General features: G+C 43.5%; 1 protein-coding gene across 4 annotated transcripts in view; it reads left to right on the top strand.

The window, feature by feature from the left end:
• The window catches only part of CNNM2 (cyclin and CBS domain divalent metal cation transport mediator 2), a 227,859-nt gene that overhangs the window by 162,467 nt on the left and 39,588 nt on the right, over positions 1–25,804 (top strand). For all 4 annotated transcript variants that reach the window (XR_012905736.1, XM_075935558.1, XM_075935556.1 and 1 more), the window contains exon 2: positions 22,357–22,500. Coding sequence is in view for 3 of the 4 variants with exons in the window: in XM_075935558.1 (XP_075791673.1) it covers positions 22,357–22,500 (144 nt within the window). In the remaining variant the exon portion in view is untranslated. The remainder of the gene's footprint in view (positions 1–22,356; positions 22,501–25,804) is intronic.

The raw sequence follows: 25,804 nt of genomic DNA, 5'->3' as shown, positions 1-25,804 counted from the left end.
AGAATTTGCATATGGCACTGTAAATAAGAAGCAGAAGCATTATTTCCTATAAATGCAAATAAACTTGTTTGTCCTAGCAATTGGGTGAACAAGAAGTAGTATTGAGTGGACTTGTAGGATTTTTGTCAGAGTGCAGTTATATAACAAAAAATATATATATTTGTAAGTTACACTTTCAGGATAAAGACATTGCATTACAGTATGAGATGAACTGAAAAATAGTATTTCTTTCGTGTATCATTTTTATAAATGCATGTATCTGTAATAAAATAGTTTAAAGTAAGCACTTTATTTTGTGTTTTAATAGAAAGGAATTTATTTGAAAATGTAGAAAAACATTGACAATATTTAATAAATTCCAATTGATAATTTATCGGATAACTGTAATTAATCACTGGGTGGGGTTGCGACTGGGTGGGGTTGCGACTGGGTGGGGTTGCGACTTCTTTGGAGGATAGGGACATAATTCAGAATGACCTTAGCAAGTTAGAGAAATGGTCGGAGGTAAACAGGATGAGGTTTAATAAAGAGAAATGCAAAGTGCTCCACTTAGGAAGGAACAATCAGTTCCATACATACAAGATGGGAAGCGACTGTCTAGGAAGGAGCATGGCGGAAAGGGATCTAGGGGTCATAGTGGACCACAAGTTGAATATGAGTCAACAGTGTGATGCTGTTGCAAAAAAAGCAAATGTGATTCTAGGTTGTATCAACAGGTGTGTTGTAAGCAAAACTCGTGAAGTCATTCTGCCGCTCTACTCTGCCCTAGTTAGGCCTCAGCTGGAGTACTGTGTCCAGTTCTGGGCGCCACATTTCAAGAAAGATGTGGAGAAATTGGAAAGGGTACAGAGAAGAGCGACAAGAATGATTAAAGGTTTAGAGAACATGACCTATGAAGCCAGGCTTCATGAACTGGACTTGTTTAGTTTGGAAAAAAGAAGATTAAGGGGGGACATGATAGCGGCTTTCAAATATCTAAAAGGGTGTCACAAGGAGGAAGGAGAAAATTTGTTCCTCTTGGTTTCTGAGGACAGGACAAGGAGTAATGGGCTTAAAGTGCAGCAGGGGAGGTTTAGATTGGACATTAGGAAAAAATTCCTAACTGTCAGGGTGGTCAAATATTGGAATAAATTGCCAAGGGAGGTGGTGGAATCTCCCTCTCTGGAGATATTTAAGAACAGGTTAGATAGACATCTGTCAGGGATGGTGTAGACGGAGCTTGATCCTGCCTTGAGGGCGGGGGGCTGGACTCGATGACCTCTCGAGGTCCCTTCCAGTCCTATGATTCTATGATTCTATGATCACTATTCATTAATTGCATGCGTGAGCTGTGATTAATTGACAGCTCCAGTCTTAATATCTAAATAACCATTTTCAGTTGTAGTTTTCATAATGGGTTATTCTGCGGCTTTACTTTAGGTTCACAGATGGCTTAAGACACTAACTGTTCATGTTAAACAAGTGTCAGCAAAACATCTTAGCAAGGGTGGGAACCAAAATGAGAGGAGTGAGTTGGCAGCATCCTTTTTAAGTGTGGGACTATTCTCTCTGTTCTGAATTCTACCACTGATGCTCTGTACGATTGGGGCAAGTCCTGTAACCATTCTATGCCTTTTTCTCCTTTGGTAAAATGGGGATAATACTTATTTCCTTTTTGTAAAGCACTTGGAGATCTTTAAATGAAAACTGGCATAAGTGGATTCAACTCTTCCTGCACTAGCCTCCTCTTTCATCCTTGATCATTGGCAGAAGGGGAAAGAAGGGGTGTTGAACGTGGCATGGGTGTGGAGGGGTACGATGGAGCAAAGATTTCCCCATTTGGCATCAACTAAAGCTGGTCTTCTGAAGCTTTAATTTGCATGTGGGACTGTGGCTCAGGATTAAAAAGCTGCAAACAGCTCCCTAAGGAAATTTAGCTGGATGTACAACAGAGGGAAGATGTAGCTATGGAATCAGTAGAGCATGTTTACTTGTGCTAACATTAGGGAGTTTAGGACAGGAGTAGACCTCAGACTGTAATTCTTCCATAAACCGACTGTTTTTTAGTTGGAGACAAATTTTCTGAAGTAGGGACGTAAGAGGTTAACTGGTTACCTGGTAAGCAGTAGGCTTATCAGCCTGCCTACAAGTTAACTGGTTAACCAGCCCAGCCAGCTGGACCCTGCCCACAGCAGGCACAACTGCCTGGACCCTGCCCACACCTGTAGTGGCCCTGTCCAGAGCACGTCCCCATCCATGGTGGTTAAACAGAATGTTTAGTGGGTTAACTATTTTAGTGCATTTTCGCTAGTGATGTAAAAGTTTTGCCATTTAAACAGTTAACCAACAAGCATCCATTTATCGGTTTTTGTTAGTTACACGCCAGCTGCTGCCCTGCAATACAGGCTCTGCAGTATAAAGTTATACTGTAGCGCCCACAGCAAAGCCAGTTCCCCAGAAACAGGGCTGGAGGCCGGGAACCAGTACACACTAAGTGCTGGCTTATAAACCAGCTCCCAGTACATACCTGCTCCTAGCTGCTGGACCTGCTACCAAGGAGCTGGCTGCCACCCAACACTTCAGGCTCTGCAGTATAAGTCACACCTGCTCTCGGCAGCCTGCCTCACTCCTGGGGAGCTACCTGAGCTGTGGGCTCTAGGGATATAAAATAATAGTCGATTAATTGACTCCCAATAAGCCTGGGTTTATCAGGTAGTCGAGTCAACTATTTGCATTCCCCCCCCCCACACACACACACAGGCAGCAGGGGTGGGGGGTGGAGCTGGTGCTGGGGGGAGCTGGCTTAAAAGCTGGTTCCCCCAACACCACCCCTGTGTTGTGGGGGCGGAGGGAAGGGAAGGCAAAGGCGCAGCAGCTCTGCCTTTTAAATTTAGTAAGAGCCGCCCAGCTCTAACTGCATTTAAAAGGCAGAGAGCCTCAGCGGTCCAGACCCAGCATGAGCGGGGACTGCTTTGGTTCCAGCTCACACCATGTCCCAGATCAGCCCCCACTGTGGCTCTGCAGTTTAAATGTCTTAGGAGCTGGGCTGCCTGCATGGTGGCTCCTTCAACATTTACATGGCAGAGCTGCAGTAGCTCCTTACCGACTATGGCAGAGCTGCAGTAGCTCCTTACCGACTAATTGTGTATTCGATACAATTTGCATTGAGTACGTGATTAATCATTTACTCCCTGCTGAACATCCTTAGTGGGCTCATATATAAGCTTTATACTGCAGAGCCCACAGTGCATATAACCGCTAAGGAGTTAAATATCGACTGACTAATCAAATAGTTGGGCTGCTCACGGCATTTCAAAGTGGCAGTGCCCTGTGGAGCTCATGGTCTGGCCCCAGGCTTCAAGTGGCGCTGCCACTTTCAAGTACCTCTTTCTCTCCCCCCTCCTTGCTACCTCTTTCTGATAGAGGCCGGGGGGGAGGGGGGAGAGGGGAAGCGACTAGTCGACTATCCTGTCGGCTATCTGATAAGCATTCACTTATTGGATAGTCGACTAGTCCTTCATGTCCCTAGTAACAGCTAGGATTTTTAACAGTTACACAGTTCCATTTTTAACCAATTTTTTTTTTACATTCCTAGTCTGAAGCTTATGCTTGTCCCAGACCTGTGATTGGTTTTTTTTTCCTGTGTCTCTGCTTTCAGTATCCCTGAGAGCTACATCAATTGCATAGCTTATTTTGAAATTGAGAGAGTCTACACAGCACTTATTTCGAAATAGAGCATTCTTCCTCCGACTTCCCTTATGCCTCATACAATGAGTAAGAAGTCCTCCATCTTGACAGTATTTCCACATTATTTCGAAATAACTGCTTGTGTGTAGACACGGACTAAGTTATTTCAAAATAACAGTGCTGTATAGACATACCCTAGGAGACTAGGCTGAATAGATTCATATAGTAGAAACTGACTAAGGATGGTCATCTTCTGGATGTAAAATCTCCTGAGCACGTGTGCTCTGCATGTGCAGGCGTACAGCTTCACATGTTCAGCAAAGTGTCCCAGTGTTGTTTCTATGATCTTAGGTTTAAGGGTCTAGACTTGTTTCCACTGACATGAGTACGATTTGCTGTTCACATCAGTGAATGGCAGCAAAAATAGCCTTATTTTTAAATGGATAGTATCCACCAATGTCCTCAAAGGTTTTGGACCCATTGTGCTCAACCCGGTACCTTCTAAGAAAATGTATTAAACATTTAAAAACAAATAAAATATGTCATCAAAGTTAAGCTGTTATTCATACTAAGCTAAACCTAAATCAAAGGTAAACTAATAAATTAGTCTCAATATGGGATTGGAATGAAATAATCAAATGCATTAAATCATCAATTTAATATTACAAATAATCCTTAGAAATAGTAAAGATTATTCTAAGAAGGTGGCCGTTGGGCTATAATTTCTGATGAAAGAATTGTACAAAATCAATCAAACCTCTGACTTTCAAGCTGGTTAAATATGTTAATACTGAAACCACATTATCTAATGTGTGTGACTCACAACCTCAGAGTTAATTATCAGGTTTCCTTTTTTAGAATCCAGTTGTTATGTGGTGGCTAACCTCTGCCCAGAAGAAGCCGATTTTATAACACAGACTTTAACAGAACACTTCCAATAAGCTAACTGTTTTCGGCCCTTTGTGATTTTTAAATACAGGTCAGAACACACTTCAGTGAGTATCTTTGAGACAATGCTTTAGCGCTGCTTAAATCTAGGGGACTTTTTTTGCACAGCTAAACCTTCTCTTCCACGTGCTAAAAATACAGAGCTATTAAAAACAAGATAAAAACAGAGAAAAGAAAAATAAAATATGTTAAGATAAGAGGTGGTTTGCAAAATCTGAGGATGGGACAAGAAGAAATGGGCTTAAATTGCAGCAAGGGAGGTTTAGATTGGACATTAGGAAAAACTTCCAACTGTTACGGTGGTTACACACTGGAATAAATTGCCTAGGGAGGTTGTGGAATTTCCATCACTGGAGTTACGTAAGAGCAGATTAGACATCTGTCAGGGATGATCTAGACGGTACTTGGTCCTGCCATTAGGGCAGGGGACTGGAGTCGATGACCTCTCAAGGTCCCTTCCAATTCTAGCATTCTATGATTCTATGATACTTCATTCTCTTCCCAAAAAAATCTGTACATGAGACTGTCTGAGAAGGCTAATATGGTCATCCCTGGGTGAAATGACAGTGTCACCAGTTTACAGAAAAATTGAATATACCCTTGAAGAAAACCAATCAAAATTTTTCATTTATTGGCCGTGTTAAGAATAAGTTCAAATTTATGACTGATGTCGTTCTTCTCACAAACAAGACAACTTATAGTTATTTTCCTGTTTTGGAACTGGGCTGTAAACAAACAGCTTATCTGGAATCATCTTCTTTCTTTCCTTTCTTGATAGGTTTTACAATAATATTTTTCAGTCCAGATGAAATATACCTAAGAAATAACATTTTAAAAAAAATTATATAAGGTCTTTATTTCTATAGATAGTATTGTTCTCAGGCTCTTTATTTGTGATGCGCATCCCAAACTTTCAGTTTTCCAGGTGTGTTAGTCCAGACACACAACTCTTCTGAAACTGCAGGCATTTATTCTCTGCTTCTTACTAGCCATGTCAGACCATTCACACATGACTTCATATAGGTTAAACGAGTGTTCATTTCACATGCACAAATGTTTCAGTTCACAAGGGTTTCTAGCAGGGATGTAAAATCCTGATTAATCAGTTAATCAGTTGAACCTTAGGTTTAACTGGTTAATCAATTCGGTAGGATCCCGTATGGCGGGAGGGGGAGGGAGGAAGAGCAGCAGCAGATTAATTGGTATCCAGTAAGCATCACATATTCAGATCCCTAGTTTCTAGAGAGCATCCCATCCATGCTGTCCCAATGTCTAGGAACCATCAGCATGTTGATGAAGATTAACTTGATTGAAAAAGAGAGTTGAAAATGATTTCTGGGGAAGCAAGGGAAATACTTTTACAGTGTTCCCCTCAATCAAAATTCTCTACAATTGCCAGTCATTCTGGACTGTTTTGTTACTTTTAGGTATCCAAATACCTGTCTCCTAAAAGCATCCCTTTCTGTCTGTGGCCCACCAAAAAAAATGGTGCCCTATTATCTACTCTCTGAAATGGCCCCAGTGATACATGCTGCCATTGTGACATCTGCATTTGATCACAGCAATTCATTTTACATCCAATGAATGAAATTGATCTGGGGAAAGCTCTCGTAGGAGAGATTTAGTAAGGATATGTTCAATAGTATTTGAAGTGCTCAGCGCTTACAAAACTCAGGTTTGGTTTGGTTTTTAGGTAAACTTCTAAGGTATCTGCTGTCTAGTGTAAGATCATTTTTAATGTTTTTTTAATAGTAATTGCCACACTCTGCCATGCTTAATCAAGATTTGATATCATGTACATTCTGTATGTTACCTTACACAAAAATAATATACATGCTGTCCAGCTAGTGATCTCACCCTGGTGTACATTAGAAGTTGCTTCACTAACTTCTGCCATGTTTGTAACCAAACTGCAGACATTATTGTAGTCTCTACTCTCTCCTTATTGAAACTTCTGTATTTAAAGTTTTGTACAAAGCTTTCTACCAAAGGATGTGTTTGTCACTTGAATACATTCAGTGGCTAGCTTTTGTTGAGAATTAAACAAACTCCTGCAGAGTCTGTAGTTGAAATGATGCAACTTATTGTAGTGCAAGACTAGCTGAAAGTGTAGCTGATAGGCTCTGTTTTAATTGTCCGCTTAATTGCAAATTGTGAACTACGTAAATGGCGATCAATGTCAGATCAATAAAACTGAATGTTAATGTGCTTAATGAACAAAAAGTAAAGTACGAGAGACTATAATAAAAAGGAAATATACCCAACCCCCACTTTTCCCTTCACCACCTCCACCACCCAATCTGGCTCTTCTTTTGAGCTGCTACATTGCTTTCAGCACTATTTACATCCTTATATAAGCACCATATCCTCAGTTAACCTCTTCCTAAAATCTAAACATGTTTCTGTTGCTGCCTCTAGTACTTTACCTTTACAGAGATTTAAAATCCAGTAGTATTGTGGATGTCGGGATCTAGAAGCACCCAAATTAAATTGTACTTACCCTAGGAAGTGGGCCAAGTAGGATTAAATGTAGGTTATGCTGTGATGTTGGCTTTTAAATTGCAGCAGAATGTTCACTTTCTTCAACTTGACACCTGAGCTACCTCAGTATGTAGGCAATTAGAATTCTTCAGCATTACAGGCTTTTATTTTTGTTTCTGAGAAACATTTCCTGACCTCTTTACTTTTTGTTTTTCGAGATGAGGGAGATGCCACAAATCCCAGAAATCAACAATTATTGGTGTACCATAAAGAGCAAATCATGGGCAAAACTGTGATAAAGAGGGGGACACTGAATGAGCAGCCCTGGAGAACACCAACCGCATGAAGGTGTCAGTGGGTGCTTCCCAGGCAATCTCTGCCTGAAAGCAGGAATCAACAAGGGTACAGGAAAAGACCCTGCTCTTAGAAAATTTTCTTTCTTCCTTCATGCCCCCAATCCAGCTTCCTTGTCTCCCTTGAAAAGTAGCAGCCCTGAAGAATAAAATCTTTTATCCAGAGAATACCTACAACACCGTTGTCTCAGCTTAGCAAAACCTTATGTTTTGTGCTCCCCCTGCTGGCTACACCTCAGCTATTAATGGCTGCTACTGGTCCCTGACAGATGTTGACTTCAGTGATCAGTTTTTTCTCATCCATAAACAAGGAAGTAATAAAATTGGCGTGGATTTTTTAAAGCTTCTTTAGACACCAAAGGACAAATAAACTTTACTTACTGACTAGTAAAGGGGCAAATCTATATGGAAATTAAGTCTGTTTTAGGAGTCTTTTGAAAAGATCAACTTTACCATGGGACATGGAAGGGGGGAATCAGAACTGTCTAAATAATATATCTGTGTCTCTTAAGTTGTCCGGTATGAACTAGGGATGTAATAGTGTAGTTGATTAACCTTTAAGCGAAAGCTTATAGATTAATGCTATAGACTGCATGCATTTCCCTCTCCTCTCTCCCCTCCTCCCCCCAAACCAGTACATGTTTTAGCAGGCTGGCCAGCAGCCCTGCTCAGTTCTGGCTCACACCAAGTCCGGGACCTACCCTCGCTGCGGCTGTACATTTAAAGTGTATTCGGAGCCAGTCGGGCAGCCTGGCGCAGTTCCGGTTTGTGTTGGGTCCGGGACCTCAGACCCAGCCCCTCATACAGGGGCTGCTGCCACCCCACACTGCTGCCTCTTTATCAGAGGCAGCAGCACAGGGCGACAAGTAACTGGACCGCAAGAGGAGCTGGTTTTTAAACTGTCTCCCCTCGCAGACTAGCTCCTACCTGGCACCCCGCGCTGCTCCCAACGCCACCTCTGGGGATTATAGAATAGTCGACTAACCAATAAGAATTCATGAGGTTACTCAACTATTCAATTAACCAATATTTAACGTCCCTACTATGAGCTATGACCAGAAATGACCTTAATGCTGCATGTTCTTTTGCCCTTACATTTTATCTGAATTTTTTCTTTTGAGTTAGCCAAAATAGCGATAGGTCTCCCTCCAGACTCAATCTTTTCCCTTACTAAAACGGTCACCTCTTCTCCCTGCTTTAGTTTGCTTTAATTCTTCTGAAGTATTTCTGTGGTATGTTAAATTCCTAATCTGTTCCTGTGCTGAAATAGCCAGTGTGCTGATAATTCATAGAAAGGTACCACTCCCTTTTAGCAGCCTTGCTAACTAGCTGTGCACAGTTGGTGTAGAATATTTTGCTTTCCAGGTAACTTTCTCTTTTGAGCCTTATTCTGTGTTGTTTTCAATCTCCTCATCTCTTACAGCATGACCCTGTGGATATATTCTCTTAGGGACCCAACATTGAGAGGGAGCTGTACCAGTTACCACATAAATCTCAGCTGTCCTGACCAGTGATGATTGTAACCCATTCAGCAGAACAAGCTTTAAATCACCGTGAACGGGGCTGCTAATCAGTCTTAGAATCACACTCAGCCCAAGCTCAATGATGAATCAAAGGTGGCCTGACTGATTAGTGGCCAACAGTGGTATATATGGGCCAAACAAAGGATCATTTTTTATGCAAGGCTGTCCTTAGTGTGCCCTGATCATTTTTATTCTTTGGATCTTCTCTGATGCTGACTATGGGTACATCTAGACTACGTTCTTTTTTCGAAAGGAGATATGCAAATTCAGCACTAATTTGCATATCTTCTGATCGCTTTTTCAAACGCGTTTTTCAAAAAAGAAAGCAGTTTAGACACGGTACATAAAAAAAAAACCACCCTTTTTCAAAAGAACCTGTCTTCCCCTTTTTTTTTCTTTAAGACATCCTTGCTAAGTTACCTTTTAAACTGCAGCAGGTGGCAGCTGCCGCTACTGATATTTTTACTTCAAGGGCAGCTGGCAGAATGCCTCCTCACCAGGGATACCAGCTTCATACAAAGCAAATTGAATTGTAGGTCGCAGCAGTTGAGTTGGTGTGTATGTGTGCACTGAACGAGAGACTATTCAAAGTTAAAAACATAAAATACCTATTAGACTGTCCATTCTGTTCCATCTGCATGGAGCCAATACATGATTTGTTTGATAGATGCCGAATCCTTTTTAATCTATGGCTTTGTCCAGTCAAGTTTTAAATGTCCAAAGCAATTGAACTTTGCTTCCTTTGGAAAACCATACACAATTAATACATCTCATTGTTGGGAAGTTTGTTTCCTGAAACTCAGCTTAATTTTTCCCTGTCTTGTTGCTATCCCATTAGATTGGGAAGATCTGATGGAGGATGGGGAAAGGGTTAGTAGTAGGAAACTATTGTAATATGGTATTTTGAATATGAGGAAAGAGCAGATGTGTTTGTCCAGTCAGTATTTGTACAGGACTTTCAAGCTGTAAAACTGTGTGTCATAAAATACTAAGAAACATGACCTGCCTTTTGCTAGCCATTTGATTTTCAGTCATTTCTTTACATATTCTGACTTAGGCTTCAGCTTTGTCTCCGGCAAGTCTGAGCCGTGCTGTTCAAGGCCAAAGTTGATGCCTTCCAGCTTTGGTCCTCCCACCTGGGGGGATGGGGCTTAGGCAGGCTCAGGCTTTGGTCTCCCCTCCTGCGATTTGTGTAGTAATTTTTTAAGGGGATCATGGTGGAATGAAGTTTGAGAACCCCTAGACTAGATGATCACACTGGTCTCTTCGGAACAAAGAATCTGTGAATCTACATTTTAACTCACTTAAAATTATACAACAAACTTCAAACTGATTAAGTTTTTTACCCGGTGCACAATTAATCTATGAAACTCACAATTAACCTATGAAACTCACTGTCACAAGGTATCACTAAGAGTTTAAATTCAAACAAGGATTAACCATCATATCATAAAGATACCTGAGAAGAGTTTCAAAGGCACAAATACCAGTAAGCCAACAAACTCCTGCTAAAAATCAAAGAGTTTGGCACCTGTCATTTATGCTTTAAAAATCGTCCCCATTTAGTTATACATCTCATTTGATATAAAAGAAATTATACCCAAAAGCTTGAAAACAATCATCAGCCACTAATGATCTAAGGTTAGGAAATAGTCATGCTATTGTTTGTTGATGGATTACTTTAATTAGAAATTAGGGATGTTAAAATTCATGTAATAAAGTAATCGTGTAGCTGATGAAAATTCAGCAATTACACAGTTACACACGGTACAGCAGTCGGTATTCCAGGAGCCAGCGCACGTGGGGAGCCAGCTTTTAAGTTGGCTCCTGCCAGTGGCGGATTTGGAGTTAATGGGGCCCTGTGCTTAGTTTCCATTTTGGGGCTCCCCCAGACCCAGCCAAGAAAAAGAATATTCACTTTTCCTGGCCCTCCCATTTTTCATTCTTTTTTCTTCATCTTCCTTCTATACTATAAGTAAGAAATGAAAAACAAGGGAGGTGCCTTGGTTGTTTTGTTGTCTGACTTTTTTTCACAGACCACTTGAAAATTGCTGAGGGTCTCGGTGGGCAACTTAGACTTTCTAAATATTTTTTGTACAATTAGCTAACTATTGTAAAGTGCTTTGGATAAGAGCGCTTTACAAAAAACCATAATCTCCATGGCCGCCGAGGACAGCTTCAGTGGCCCTGTGCTGGCTGGCCCGGAGAAGTGTGCTCTACCTAAAAGTGTGGGGGGGTACTGTTCATTGGCCACTTGATCCTCCCTCCCCCGCTCCAGACTCTCCATCCCTGGTGCTTCCCCCCTCGCCCATTCACCAGGTGGTGGCCAGCAGCACGAACATGGGCTGAAAGGCTTCAGAGGAGCTCTAGGTAGCCACACAGCTGGTGGCTGGGGAGAAGCCGTGCTTTCCCACTCCAAAGCACCACTTTTCTCCAGCTGGCTCTGCAGCTGCCCTGTGCTTTTCTGAAGCCTTACACCCCATGTTTGGGCTGTTCACCACCTCCTGCCAGCTCTCCTGAGGCTGCAGCCTGCAGGTGAGTTTCCCTGCTCTCCTACCCCCCCCTCCCCAGTCCTCTCTGCAGAGGGCCTGTCCCCCACCCACAGAGCAGCTGCCCCCTGCCACAGGGGTTAGGGGTGTGTGCTGGACTGGACTGCCCATCCCTGCGGGGTCCCATGTTGCTAGGAGGGCCCCATGACAGGGCATGGTATGTTTCATTGTAGATCAGCCACTGGCTCCTGCGCATACCAGCTCCCACCTGCCACTACAGAGGCGGCAGCGCAAGGCCCGGGAAGCCAATGTGCACCAGGAGCTGACTTTTAAGCCAATTCTTGCACATACCAGCTCCCGCCTTCCTCTTATCCACCCCTCCGGGTGTCAGGCAGCTTGCTGTGCGTACCAGGAACTTGTGTGTAACCATGAATGTTGACAGATGAGCCCAGGCTCATCAATTAACCGTTTACAGGTTATACTTTCACATCCGTGTTTGAAATACCTGGTGGTTGACGGTTGCCTTGGCTAGGGTAGATTAGTTTGAATAGTGTGCTCGCCTGGTACGAAAATTCCTACTTTTGTCTCTTATTTTTAATAAAAATGAATTTTAAAAAAGCTTTATTAAAATGGCCAATCCCGATCTACTTGAGGAACTTCATAAAACTCTCTTCTTTCTAGACGCAAAGTTAGCAAACTCTGCACTTCCAGAGTTACAGGAGTTTCCAGTTATCCACCCATAACACCAGCTTATCCTTTGGCAGCTCCTACTAAATGCATCTCGTCCCAGTTAAAAGCCCGCAGAATGAAGTGGGGATATTCTCCCTTATGGCCTAATTATTTCCTGAAATCTCTGTTTTAAAGTTGTTGTATTGGTGGTGGCATAAATAGCAGCTGCTGCATAGTTCATTGAACATTCTGGTGCTGCTGAGGCTAAGGACATTCTGCTATTCCCTTTTGACACATACAGGACTGTAGTACAGCTTTAACCTCTAAAATCAGGGACTCTTTCTGGTGACAGCCGTGGTCTGGAAGAACCATGGTTATTGCTGCATCAGAGAGCCCTGGCTGGCCAGGTTCAGGAGATTCAGTGGGGCCAGCGAGGTGGGGTGCACAGTGCAGGGGCAGGGAGTGCAGCCCCGGAGAAGCCAGAGAAGCGGGGCTCGGGCGGCGGCGAACGCAGCTCCAGCTGGGCTGGGCCAAGAGCAGAGCCCAGTGACTGGGGCTGACAGCCAGGAGGGAAGCTTTGACCTCCTCTGGTCCGGCATACACCATGGTTCAGGATCGGTCGGATCCCAGGGGTTCCTGACCACGGAGGTCCTACCTGTATGTCAATCCAGAAGTGTATACCATGTATTCTGTTCACATATCATGTTGGTGTACTGAAACCCTAACACACGTTATATTCACCAACATCAAATATGAAGAGTCCACATCAGAAACGGAATTGCCAAGAATGTTCTGTATTTTAGGCATCATTTTAATGCTGATCTCACGGCTGATCTCTCTGGAATACTTTCCTCTGAAGACTTCAAGGAATCTGCTCCTATCCAAGTCCACTGAACAAAGGTTGTCTGTCTCTAAAACATTCACTGACACTGAGATTTCAGCGAGGGGCGTACCAGCAAGGTCAGGATTTTGCTCTGTCACAACTTTTGCTTGCAGTACAATCAGAAGTATTTTAAAATCCTGACCATGCTGGTACCCTATCTTGAAAGCAAAGCTTTGCAAATTCTGGAACTATAGGATTTGCTCTTAAGGAAACCCCTCTCTCTGCAGCAATTGCTCCCCCTAGAGATAACTTTGAATAATTAGAATCTTAGAAATGTAGAGCAGGAAGAAACTTAGAAGTCATCCAGTCTGGTCCAACTATGCTGAGGCAGGACCAAACAAACCTAGGCCAGTTGTGCCCGGTACTTGTCCATCTTGTTCTTAAATCCTCCAGTGTTGAAGATTCCACAGCTTGTTCCAAAGCTGAACTACGCCTATCGTTAGGAAGCTTTTCCTAATATCTAGCCTAAATCTCCCTTGCTGCAGATTAAGCCAGTGCAGCTTTGTCCCAATTATCAGTTAATACCTTGCAACTTCATAGTTCGGTACTAACATTAGCACTTGGAGAATGATTGTGACTTGTTACTGCCATCACCTTTTTATATTGGAGAAACTGAGGCTACAGAGTCTGTAAGACCTGAGGTTAAAAATCAGACATTTTTGCCGCCTCCGCCTAACGGATTATTTCCAGCCCACCGATGAGCAACACACTGACCTTGCAGCTCCCCACTCTTCCCGCCAATCTCACAAGAGGAAGGCAGCTTTCTGGACCCCTACTGAGAATTGTGATGAGAGTCTTGACTTCTACATCGATTGCTTCCACAAACGTGCATGGGCTGACATTGTCAACAAACAACAACATGTAACCTCAGGCATGGAGAACGTGATTCTATACACAGCCTCGAAAACAGTTCTAATATCATAATCAAAAAGGCTGACAAAGGGGGCGCTGTAGTTGGCATGAACAGAACAGATTATGAACAGAAGACTGCCAGACAACTCAACACCAGATTCTACAGGTTTCTCTCCTCTGATCCCACTAAAGAATATCAAAAAAACCTAAAACACAACTGCTCGTGAAACTCCCTGATACAACTCAGGACCAAATCTACACAAACATTCCTCCCCCCCCCCCCAATCCCCGACCAGGAGTTTTCTATCTACCACCCAAGATACACAAACCTGGAAATCCCAAACAACCCATCATCTCAAGCATTGGCACACTTACAGCAGGATTATCTGGCTATATTAGATAATCTCTTCTCAGACCCTCTGCTTCCAGCGCTCCTGGCTATCTTCAAGACACCACCGACTTCCTGAGGATACTACAGAACATCAGTAATCTTCCTGAAAACACCATCATCAACATAGAAGCTCTTTACACCAACATTCCCCAGGAAGATGGATTACTGGCTATCAGGAACACTATCCCTGATGACACCACTGCACACCTGGCTACAAAGCTCTGTGACTTCATCCTCACCCACAACTATTTCCAATTTCAAGACAATTTGTATCTTCAAGTCAAGTCAGCAGCCCAGCCATGGGCAGCCGCCTGGCCCCACAATATGCCAACATCTTTATGGCTGACCTTGAGCAATGTTTCCTCAGCCCTCACCCCCAGCACCCTGACTCTACTTAAGCTACATTGATGACATCTTCAGCATATGGACACACAGGAAGGAGACTTTTGAAGAATTTCACAGGGATTTCAACAACTTCCACCCCATCATCAACCTCAGCCTGGACCAGTCCACATGAGAGATCCACTTCCTTGACACTACAGTACAATTACACGGCGGACACATTTCCACCACCTTATATCAGAAACCTACTGACCGTTACACTTACCTACTCTAGCTTCCATCCCAGACACGTTTCTCAATCTATTTTTTATAGCTAAGCCCTCAGATACAACTGGATTTGTTCCAATCTCACAGACATAGACAAACACCTACAAGATATACCTAGACTTTAGTAAGGCATTTGATACGGTCTCGCATGATATTCTTATTGATAAACTAGGCAAATATAACTTAGATAGGGCCACGATAAGGTGAGTGCATAATTGGCTGGATAACCGTAGTCAGAGAGTTGTTGTTAACGGTTCTAAATCCTGCTGGAAAGGGATAACAAGTGGAGTTCCGCAAGGGTCTGTTTTGGGACCCGTACTGTTCAATATCTTCATCAATGATGTAGATATTGGGATAGAGAGTACGCTTATTAAGTTTGCAGATGATACCAAACTGGGTGGGGTTGCGACTTCTTTGGAGGATAGAGACATAATTCAAAATGACCGTAGCAAGTTAGAGAAATGGTCAGAGGTAAACAGGATGAGGTTTAATAAAGAGAAATGCAAAGTGCTCCACTTAGGAAGGAACAATCAGTTCCATACATACAAGATGGGAAGCGACTGTCTAGGAAGGAGCATGGCGGAAAGAGATCTAGGGGTCATAGTGGACCACAAGTTGAATATGAGTCAACAGTGTGATGCTGTTGCAAAAAAAGCAAATATGATTCTAGGTTGTATCAACAGGTGTGTTGTAAGCAAAACTCGTGAAGTCATTCTGCCGCTCTACTCTGCGCTAGTTAGGCCTCAGCTGGAGTACTGTGTCCAGGTCTGGGTGCCACATTTCAAGAAAGATGTGGAGAAATTGGAAAGGGTACAGAGAAGAGCGACAAGACTGATTAAAGGTCTAGAGAACATGACCTATGAAGCCAGGCTTCATGAACTGGGCTTGTTTAGTTTGGAAAAAAGAAGATTAAGGGGGGACATGATAGCAGTTTTCAAATATCTAAAAGGGTGTCACAAGGAGGAAGGAGAAAATTTGTTCCTCTTGGTTTCTGAGGACAGGACAAGGAGTAATGGGCTTAAAGTGCAGCAGGGGAGGTTTAGATTGGACATTAGGAAAAAAATCCTAACTGTCAGGGTGGTCAAATATTGGAATAAATTGCCAAGGGAGGTGGTGGAATCTCCCTCTCTGGAGATATTTAAGAACAGGTTAGATAGACATCTGTCAGGGATGGTGTAGATGGAGCTTGGTCCTGCCTTGAGGGCGGGGGGCTGGACTCGATGACCTCTCGAGGTCCCTTCCAGTCCTATTATTCTATGATTCTATGATTCTAAGATCTATATAGAACATTCTTAAAACTGAAATACCCACCCAGAGAAGTGAAAAAACAGGTTGACAGAGCCAGAAGAGTACTCAGACATCAGCTACTTCAAGACCGGCTCAGAAAAGAAAACAATAGCACACACTTGTCATCACCTACAGCCCACAACTTAAACTCCTCTAACACGTTATCAGCAATCTACAACCTATCCTGGAAAATGACCCCTCAGTCTCACAGAACTTGGGGAACAGGCCAGTCCTCGCCTGCAGACAACCCCCTAACCTCAAACAAATTCTTTCCAGTAGCCACACAACACACCTCCATCATAATTATCCAGGAGCCCACCCCTGCAATCAGCCCCGATGCCATCTCTGTCCACGCATCTTTACAAGCAATATCATCACAGGACCTAACTACATAAACCACCACATCCGGGGCTCACTTAACTGCACATCCTCTAATGTGATCTATGCCAGCAATGCCCCTTCCATGTATATCAGCCAAAGTGGACAGTCTCTACAAGAAAGAATTAAGGGACACAAATCAGATATCCAAAAAGGCCACACACAGAAACTTGTTGGGGAACATTTTAACTTGCCTGGGCACTCATGAATTGATATCAAAGTCACTGTATTGTTTCAGGCCAATTTCACAAGCCAAATTCACAGGGAAGTCTTAAAACTTCGGCGAGTTTTTGCGGCAGAAAATATAGCATAAGCTGTGATATCATTAGCATATTTTCTGCCATTTCTTTTTTCACAATGGGTTTTTGCACAAAAAGAAGCAGTGTAGCTGCTTCCATTTTGCACAAAACCCCTGTTTTACACAAGATCCTTGTGCCTCTCCCGGAAATGTAAAATGTCTGGTATTTTCTGTTTTTCTTGGATGGAAGGTCAATTGGGACATTCTTCCCCTGTCGCGTCTGGTGGGGTGGGGTGAGCCCCCATCAACCAATTTTTTTTTGCCCCCATCAACCAATTTTTTTTCCCGCCATGTTTGGTATTTTTTGTGAAACTATCTGGCAATCCTATCTGTTTGGTTAGGTTTTTCTGTGATTTATAACACACTTCAGCTGTTCGTTGGGGGGGGGGGGGGGTGTTTAATTTTTAGCTTCACAAGATGTTGACAACCCTGTTTAAATTATCACTAAAAGACTTAACCAAAAATTGGTTGCCAATAAAAGTGGAGCTTGGTTCTGTTAAGGGTAACACGCAAGGGAAGAAAAACCTGGTGGTGAGCCTTATTATGCATCTTTAAGATATATAAAGAAGGCCCAAAAGGCGTATGGTTTTCCTTTTAGATTTTTTTCCTGCTAATTGCTGTCTAGCCATGAAAGATTGATGACTGGGGAACCCAGTGAAATGATATCATCACTGGAGTCCAGAGGGCAATTTGGCCCCATGAGAGGGGATGGAACTTATAGCCAAACTGTTTTTAAAATAAAATGATAAAGGTGGGGTGAGAGGTGTATATTTTTATTAATATCTATTTTACTTCAGTGATTACCATTCTAGATAAAGTAGGTTTGCTAGAGATGTACTCAATCGAACCCAGGCCTTTAACAGACAGATTAACTCTATTCATAACATGTCCCATCAAGAAGTCCTCCAGCAATGCTAGAAAAGGGCAATCTTGACATACTTGATATTTCTGAGGTAACAAGACAGAGTATAAACCTGGAAAAGAACACAAACCCTTCCGGCCTTCTTTTCGCAGCATAAAGAGGTGAAAAAGTGTCCAATCCCTTCTTTAAAACAATTCTTTATAGTTCACCTTTTAGAAAAGAAATTTGCCTAAATAAGGGTGGCTGATGGGGATAGCTCATTTTCCCACATTAAGCGCCATCCACCAAAATAACAAGTAGGGTTACCAGGTGACTTAAAAAAAATACCGGACACACTTGATCTCAGATGCGGGGGGGGGCTGGCTGGGAGGAGGTGTGTGTGTGGGGGGGGGGGGGGAACCGGCCAGCGGGAAGCAGGGCTGGCAGGGGAGGGAGGGGTCGGGGGCAGCGGGACTGGCTGGGGGAGATGGGGATGGGGACTGGCCGGCGGGAAGTGGGGCTGGCCTGAAGGGGGGGTCGGGAGGTGCGGGGCTGGCCGGCGGAGATTGGAGGAGAGTCGGGGGGTCGACCGGCCGACGGGAAGTAGGGCTGACTGGGGGGGGAAGTGTCAGGGACAGCGGGGCTGGCTGGGGGACTGGCCGGTGGGAAGTGAGGCTGACTGAGAGGGTGTTGTGGGGAATCGGGCTGGCTAGAGGGTTGGTAGTGGGGGGGGGAGGGAGAATCAGCCGGTGGGGAGCGGGACTGACCCGGGCACACGCAGATCCCTGGGGTGCTTACTTTCTATTTGAAATGTAAAATTAGATAAACCAGTTCTTCCTTATTGTGAAAAGTGCCATAGATATGGAATAAAAGGCTGTGTTTTATATAATCTAGAGCTGAAACAATTTAATAGATTGTGGATTGCTCGGGAAAGAGATCTTATTATCCTCTGTCTTGTGTGCTCAGCTCTATACTTTCTTTTATTAAGATCATTTCTGTCCATCTTTTTATTAAGATCATTTCTGGGATGTGATAGAAATCAATGGCTCATTGAAAAGAATGGTCCTTCTAGTTTGAAAATAAATGTCTTGACTTCTGGAGCTTGCCTTGATGTTACCTTCAGATCTTCAGGCTAATATCTGGCCAGTAGGGTTGCCAGATGGTCTCCCAAAAAATACCGAACACCAGGGCTAAAAATTTGACACGGAAAAAGAAAAAAACACTCACACTGAACACACATCCTATATTAAGTATTAAACTTTATTATAAACGCTCAACAGTCTGCATCCTACATCATATATTTTGCATTAGATTGTGCAGCTTTTATCAATTTCTTATTTTTAAAAAACTCTTTGACTTCCAGACAAGTAAAAGGTATAATAAAAAAACAGCACTCAATCAGCACTCAATCTATTCCATTCAGCAGTCACTCCTTCTCAGACACAGTCAGCTGAGGGCTCCCAGCGCCGATTGCGCCCCGCCTCCCAGCCACTCCCCCGCCAGGCTTTTGCATGCTACCATAAGCTCCCAGCGCCGATCGCAGCCCTGCCTCCTAGCCACTCCCCCCGCCAGGCTTCTGTCCGGCGCCCTGCCAGAAAAACAGAAAATACTGGACATTGCACGTGTCCAGTATTTTCTGATTTTTTTTTTTTTTTACCGGACAGACGGTGCAAAAACCAGACTATCCGGTAGAATACCGGACACCTGGCAACCCTACTGGCCAGTTTTTGCATGGACAGCATTACATCCAGCTAATGTCATCTCAGAAGTAAATGCTGCAGGGAACAAAGAAGGCAACTAGTTTTAAATGGTGTCTTGTGAGAAATAGAGGTTGAGAGATCTGGAAATCTCACCAGGGACGCAAAAAGAAAAAAATGCTGATAAAGAGAGATCAGTGAAACTTTCAGTTCGCTCAGCATGTTGATCTTTTAGCTTGCAAATCATCATTCTAATAACTTACTCTTGAATAAGGTCTCTTCAAGATAAGACTCATTGGTGCTGTGGAGTTGGTATTTAAAGTATGTCCATCTGCATCTAAACGAGTAGCTCCAAGACAATCAGATTATGCAGTAGTTACTTTGGTGAGAATATCGCCTAAGTGGAATGGAAACTTCATTTTGAGTCTAATATTAGACCTTGCTTTGGAAAATTCCTTTTAAATGATTACAAGCTGGGAATAGCAAAAGAATTTAACTTTCGACAGACAGCATTCACCAAGAATTTGTTTTTAACTGCTTATGTTGGGTCCCTGGGAAAGCAGATGTGAAAATCTTACCGAAGTGAATTGACTTGACCTGATGCAATGTTTATATCAGTCGTTGATAAGTTTTCCTCCCTGGTCTAATTTGTTCAAGATATTTTCATTCTTTGAGCATGAGTGATCCTGGGTTGGAATAGTCTGAATGCCTGCAAGTCTAATAATCCAAATCTTCATGCATCCAGACATTATTGCCTATAAAGGGGTCTGAGGAAAGGAAACAAAAGTTGGACTATTTTGGTCGTGTTCCATGGCTTGCTCCACAGAGTGGGTGAGTTAGATGTCAGGCAGGAGACCAATAAAAGGGATGCAACATAATATTGCCCAGTTTACGATAGCCAGCGTGCATTGAGACCACTATACCTGTACTTCATCAGGTAGCTTGGATCTTGCTGGTTGAGTGTGTCTTGGCAAACCCTTTAATCCTAGAGTGTGAGGCAGTTTTCTACTGAGCTTTGCAATTAAGTAAGATTCAATGATGGCTATAGAAATTGGCTACCAAATATGCTGCTTTCTTTAATCTATGGCATTATCATGTTCTCATGACACTGCAGGTGGCAGAGAAGTTTGTAAGAGTATTAGTGCACTGTGAAATAAAACAGCCACTGATGGCATCAGAGGGAACTTCATTGTCACCAGCACATCCCGTTTCAGCTTTATCCTCTTCGCTGGAGTTAACAGTACTTTGAAATCAACCTGAACTTTTTGATTGACTAATTTCAAAGTACTCTTTTTCTGAAGGAACTCTCTTTAAATAGTATCCCTTACCTTTAAGAAATGGTAATGCCAGTCTCATGTTTGGTGGGGATTGGGACCGAGGAGAAGGCAGGGAGAGACCACCACCAGCAAACATAATTGGATCTACCCCACTCCCCCCACATCTGCCCTGTGTACATGCCTGCCTGCTGCTACTTCAATTTCAGCTTTGTTGCTGATGTTACAGAGTGTGAGGAAATGCATGTATGGGAGCTCTGTGCCAGCAGGGCAGAGGGACGATGTCCTGATGCTGGTGTAAAAACAGGACATGAAGTTGATCATAAACAAAACAATGAAATGGACTTAACGCAAAGGGTTGACAAATGCACAGGTTATACTGGGAGGAATGTTCATTATGTCTAACTGTTCAGCTCTAGCAATCTTAGAGGCAACTTGTGGCAGCAAGAGGATAAGGATGTTAAGAGGCGGGTAACTGACTAATCATGTAGTCGATACAATTCGTATCAACTACACGATTAGACAATAAGGGAAGGCACTCTGTTCTGACTCACGCCGGAACCACCCCTGCTGTACCTCTGCAGTTTAAATGTCATAGAAGCCAGGTGCCCAGACAGTCCAGCTCCTACTACATTTAAACCACAGTGGTGCAGCAGAGGTAGGTCCCAGACCGGTGCAAGCCAGGACCACTACTGCTCTGCATTTTAAAGATAGTAAGATCCGGGCTGCTCACACTACATTTAAAATGCAAGGCCACAGCAGTCCCGGACCAGTGTGGGCTGGGACTGAGATGGGCTTGCTCAGTCCCAGCTCACGCTGTGTCCAGCAGCCCCTGTTCACAGCCAGCCCCAGCCACTGCAAACAGAGGCTGCTCTGGCACTCTCCCCACACTCCTGGGCTGGCCGTGGGCAGATGCTGTTCCGGCAGCAGTCCCTGTTCATGGCGGCCTGGGCTGGCCACGAACAGGGGCTGCTGCCAGAGTAGTCTCCGCCCATAGCCAACCCAGGCCACTGTGGACAGAGGCTGTTGCCGGAGCAGCCTCCCCTACTATGCCTCCCAGGAGGCACCATGGAGACAGTGGTAGGGGGAACCAGGCACCATCACCTGTTCTTCCCACTTCCTTTCTGCCTTTTTCAGTCCCAGTCTGATACAGAGGTAGCGGGGGGGAGGAGGGAAAGCAAGTAGTCAACTCGATTACCCAATAAGCTTAGGCTTATCGGGTACTCAACTACTTGCTTACATCCCTACAACAGGAATGGCATTTTCATATGGAAATCTGATTTTTTTTCTTCTAGCTGACAGTGTCCCTTTAGGAATCTATTGGACTTAAAGCAATGGGCTTAAACTGCAGTAAGGAAGGTTTAGGTTGGACATTAGGAAAAGCTTCCTAACTGTCAGTGTGGTTAAATACTGGAATCAATTGCCCAGGGAGGTTGTGGAATCTCCATCACTGGAGATATTTAAGAGCAGGTTGGGTAGACATCTATCAGGGATGGTCTAGATGGTGCTTGGTCCTGCCATGAAGGCAGAGTACTGGACTCAATGATCTCTCAAGGTCCCTTCCAGTTCTAGTGTTCTGTGATTCTGTGACTATGGTTGCTGTGTTCTAGAAGTATGAAATATAGTTTCTTATGAGTCTGTATTTTCATCCTTTGCTCATAATTTCATTTCTAATCTCTGAATCTAAAGTCATAATTGTTAATCTGTCTCCCTACAGGCAAATCTCATCTGGCAATAGTACAGCGAGTCAACAATGAAGGGGAAGGGGACCCTTTTTATGAAGTCCTGGGGATTGTCACATTAGAAGACGTGATTGAAGAAATCATCAAATCCGAGATTCTAGATGAAACTGATTTGTACAGTGAGTAGAAGTTTCTTGTGCTTTTTCTTTAAACGTCAAAGATTTGTTTGGAGAACGGTGGTGACGTATTACTTCAGGTCTAGCAGATCAGATTTCCACACAGGTGCAAATGCCGGCTGCCGTCATTTTAATTTCTGCAGTATTCCCCCCTCTATGCTGAACAGGCAGCTTTTTTGTGGAATCCTTCGATCGCAACAGTTTATGTGAACAAAACATCAGTTTAGTTATCGTTTCCCCACTTCAAACAATCATATTCTGTGACCTTAGTGCACTTCTCAAGTTCTCTGTGCTTCTACTTATTTAATATCCCATCACCCCCGAGAGCTCTCCATGCCACTCCCATTCTCTGCTAGAGGGCAGTGGGTTGGGTTCTTTTCAGAGTTGGTCGCTGCCAGTGAATTGGTAGGGACACAGCAGTGATGAAGTACTTGTTTCCTTAGGAACACTGTTTACTCAGTCCATAGGGCACCACTTAACATTAAGGATGGAAAAGAATTATCTTACTAGGAAGGTGTCATGGTTGGAGCTCTTGACTGAGACCCAGGGGATCTGGGGTCTTTTCCCAGCTCTTTCAGATTTCCAGTCCCACTGTGGACCAGTCACCTAGTATCTCCCTCTGCCCAGGTCCTGCCTCTATAGCTGGGGTACAAATACTGGACGTCTTTTCTCCTGTCCTTAATTCTCAGTCTTAACTGTGATTTAGATTTGTTGGGGGTAGGCACAGTCTCTTAGGCCAGGTCTGCACTCGACCCGGAAGCTAAATAGAATAAGTAGCTGGAGCCATACTATCTTAAGCCGAGTGTGGTGCCATCCTCACAGCAGGAACCTTGCCTTTCTTCACTCAAGAGCGGGTGTACGGGATGCTGGCGGGGGCACCCTCTGAGTTCAATTTAGCGCATCTTAACTAGACTCATTAAATTGAACTTGGGAAGATTGATTACAACAATGTCAATCTTCCACAGAGTGAAGACAAGATCTTACTGTGTGTTTGTGCAGGGCTTAGCACATTGGGGCTTATAAACACAATGGCAATGCAAATAATCATTTGAAATACCCCTATGCTTTTCAGATATCCTTTGCATCACTGTTCCTTTCACTTTCTGTAAATATTAGTGACTCTTTCCTAAGTCTATCTCGGCAGCTTCCTGATAGTTTGTTATTCTCTGAGCCACTTTCAGTTGATCATTATCTTACCAGTATTCAGGAACCCAGAAGTTCCTATATGGCAGTTCTTAAAGACACAGTACTTTTACCTTGACTGTGTTTTAAAGGAGGCAGTGCGACTTAGTAGAGAGAGCAATGGACTCGGCCTCTGGAGACCTGGGTTCTGTTCCTGGCTCTGGTCTTGTGCATGTCTTGCTCCCTGCTCTGTGTCTCAATTTCGCCATCTGTAAAATGGACACAATGGTACTTTCCTCCTTTGAAAAGTTCTTTGGGACCTACTGATGATAAGCACCAATAAAAGAGAGGCATGTAGAATTCTGACATCATCTGTGTAATAGAACTCTCATTACTGTCAATAGTGGATGACAGTAGGATTGTGGTGCAATATTTTAAAGCAGGATTCGTGATTTCATTTACCCCGCAAAAACGTTTTCCCTTGGGTGTATTGTACCTGCCTCTTTGAGGATAGTGGGCTCTCCCACAGGTCAGTTGTACTATGTATTCTTTTTGATATAGCTCTTTTGCTTTTTTATTAAGAGAAATCATTTGGATTATTTGATATTTAATATTGAAAATGAAAAGGGTTGATTAGACCCTGTATTTCAAGGTCTTGGTAGGCTGATGAACTAAATCTGGTGAACATAAGTCTATGTGAAATTTTTCTTCCATGGAGAGGTTAACTATTGAAAGTGTATGTAGTATCAGATGGGAGAGAATTCCCCAGGCTTCCTGGAAGATACTGTCCAAAAGCATCTGTTATGAATTAATACAAAGCATCTAGGGGACTTGTTGGCTCATTATGAAGCACTGGAATCCAGTCCACCAATTGCAGCAAAGGGTTTGAAAGAACCGGGAGCGAGGGGGGATGGCTGTGTGCACATAGAGAGTTTATGGGATCATTAAAAGTGTGGCAGGTTTGGTATTTATATTACTTTAGTATTGTAATAGTCGCTCCAAATATGTGTAGTGAAGTGCTTTATGCATGGTATGAGAGCAGCGAGTAGGAGGAGAAGCATGTGAATTTTGTAGGGGTTTGATATCAACGTTGTCTCAACTGCTGGTTTCCTTAACATTCAGGGATGGTTGTAAAGGGGTGGAAGTTAACCCTTGTGCAGCCTGAACTGTAGTCAAGCTTCTTGTATGGGAAGCATCACTCAGTGTGAGTATTTTATAAGCCAGGCTTATAACACCACCTATAGTTAACACCACCTATAATACCACCTGTAGTTCCTATCATCCATCTGATTGCAATTACTTATAACTTTGCCAGACTTTAATCATTTGGGCTGAAATTTTCCATGCTGGGGCTCAGCATCATGCTGTTACATTTTTCAGTCAGCATTACTCAGCAATTTCCAAGGAAAAGGCTAAACAAAAATGTATTATGCCCATCATGAACATTTCTGGCAGTTTCGTTTTGAAACAGTCTACTTCCCCCATGCTTTGGAACAGAGCTGTGACATTTGCCAGGAGGGGTGTGGGCTTTGTGTTTGGGAAGGGCTTTTTGCCACCCCCATGAAAACCTGCCCAAATTTGGCTATGTTGTAAGCCTTGGAAAAAGTGTAGTTTGCACATGCACAGTGGACTCCCAAAGGCACTCTCTGCTTTGGGCATGGTTCAGCCTGGGGCAGTTGCAGTTCTGGGTGGGATCATGTCAGGGCACCTGACTTGTCTGCTGCACTTTCCGTAAGGCCTGGTAGCATGGAGGAACCTGTGCAGCATTGAGAAGGGAATGTCTGATGCAAATGCTCAGGGAGCAAGAGGTGGACGAGAGAGAGGAAAGTAGAAGGGGAAAAAACGCTGCTGGAGGACGAAGAGCCTGAGGGCATAGGGGGAGAAATGGCACTGGCTGTGGGATAAGGAGACCGGAAAAGGACACAGGGACTGGGAACAGTGGGGACCAGCATGTGAAAGGGAGTAAGGGGAAGAGAGAGATCAGATAAGGAGCTTGGAAGGGGCGAACTAAAATTGTCAGGCCAAGGACACTGGGACTGAGATGAAAAGCCTGAGAACGGATGTGGTTGGGTAACTAAAGATTGTATCACGATAGTATGGACAAGAGTGCCAAATGAAAGTAAAACAGGTAGCCTTCATTCTGGTGTTTCCTGGCTTTTGAGCGCTTGACTTCACAACCGTTTCA

The sequence above is a fragment of the Pelodiscus sinensis genome, chromosome 8 (genome assembly GCF_049634645.1).
Source record: "Pelodiscus sinensis isolate JC-2024 chromosome 8, ASM4963464v1, whole genome shotgun sequence".
Classification (NCBI taxonomy): domain Eukaryota; kingdom Metazoa; phylum Chordata; order Testudines; family Trionychidae; genus Pelodiscus; species Pelodiscus sinensis.
The sequence above is the reverse complement of the archived record's forward strand: the minus strand, read 5'-3'. Positions and strand labels throughout refer to the sequence as shown.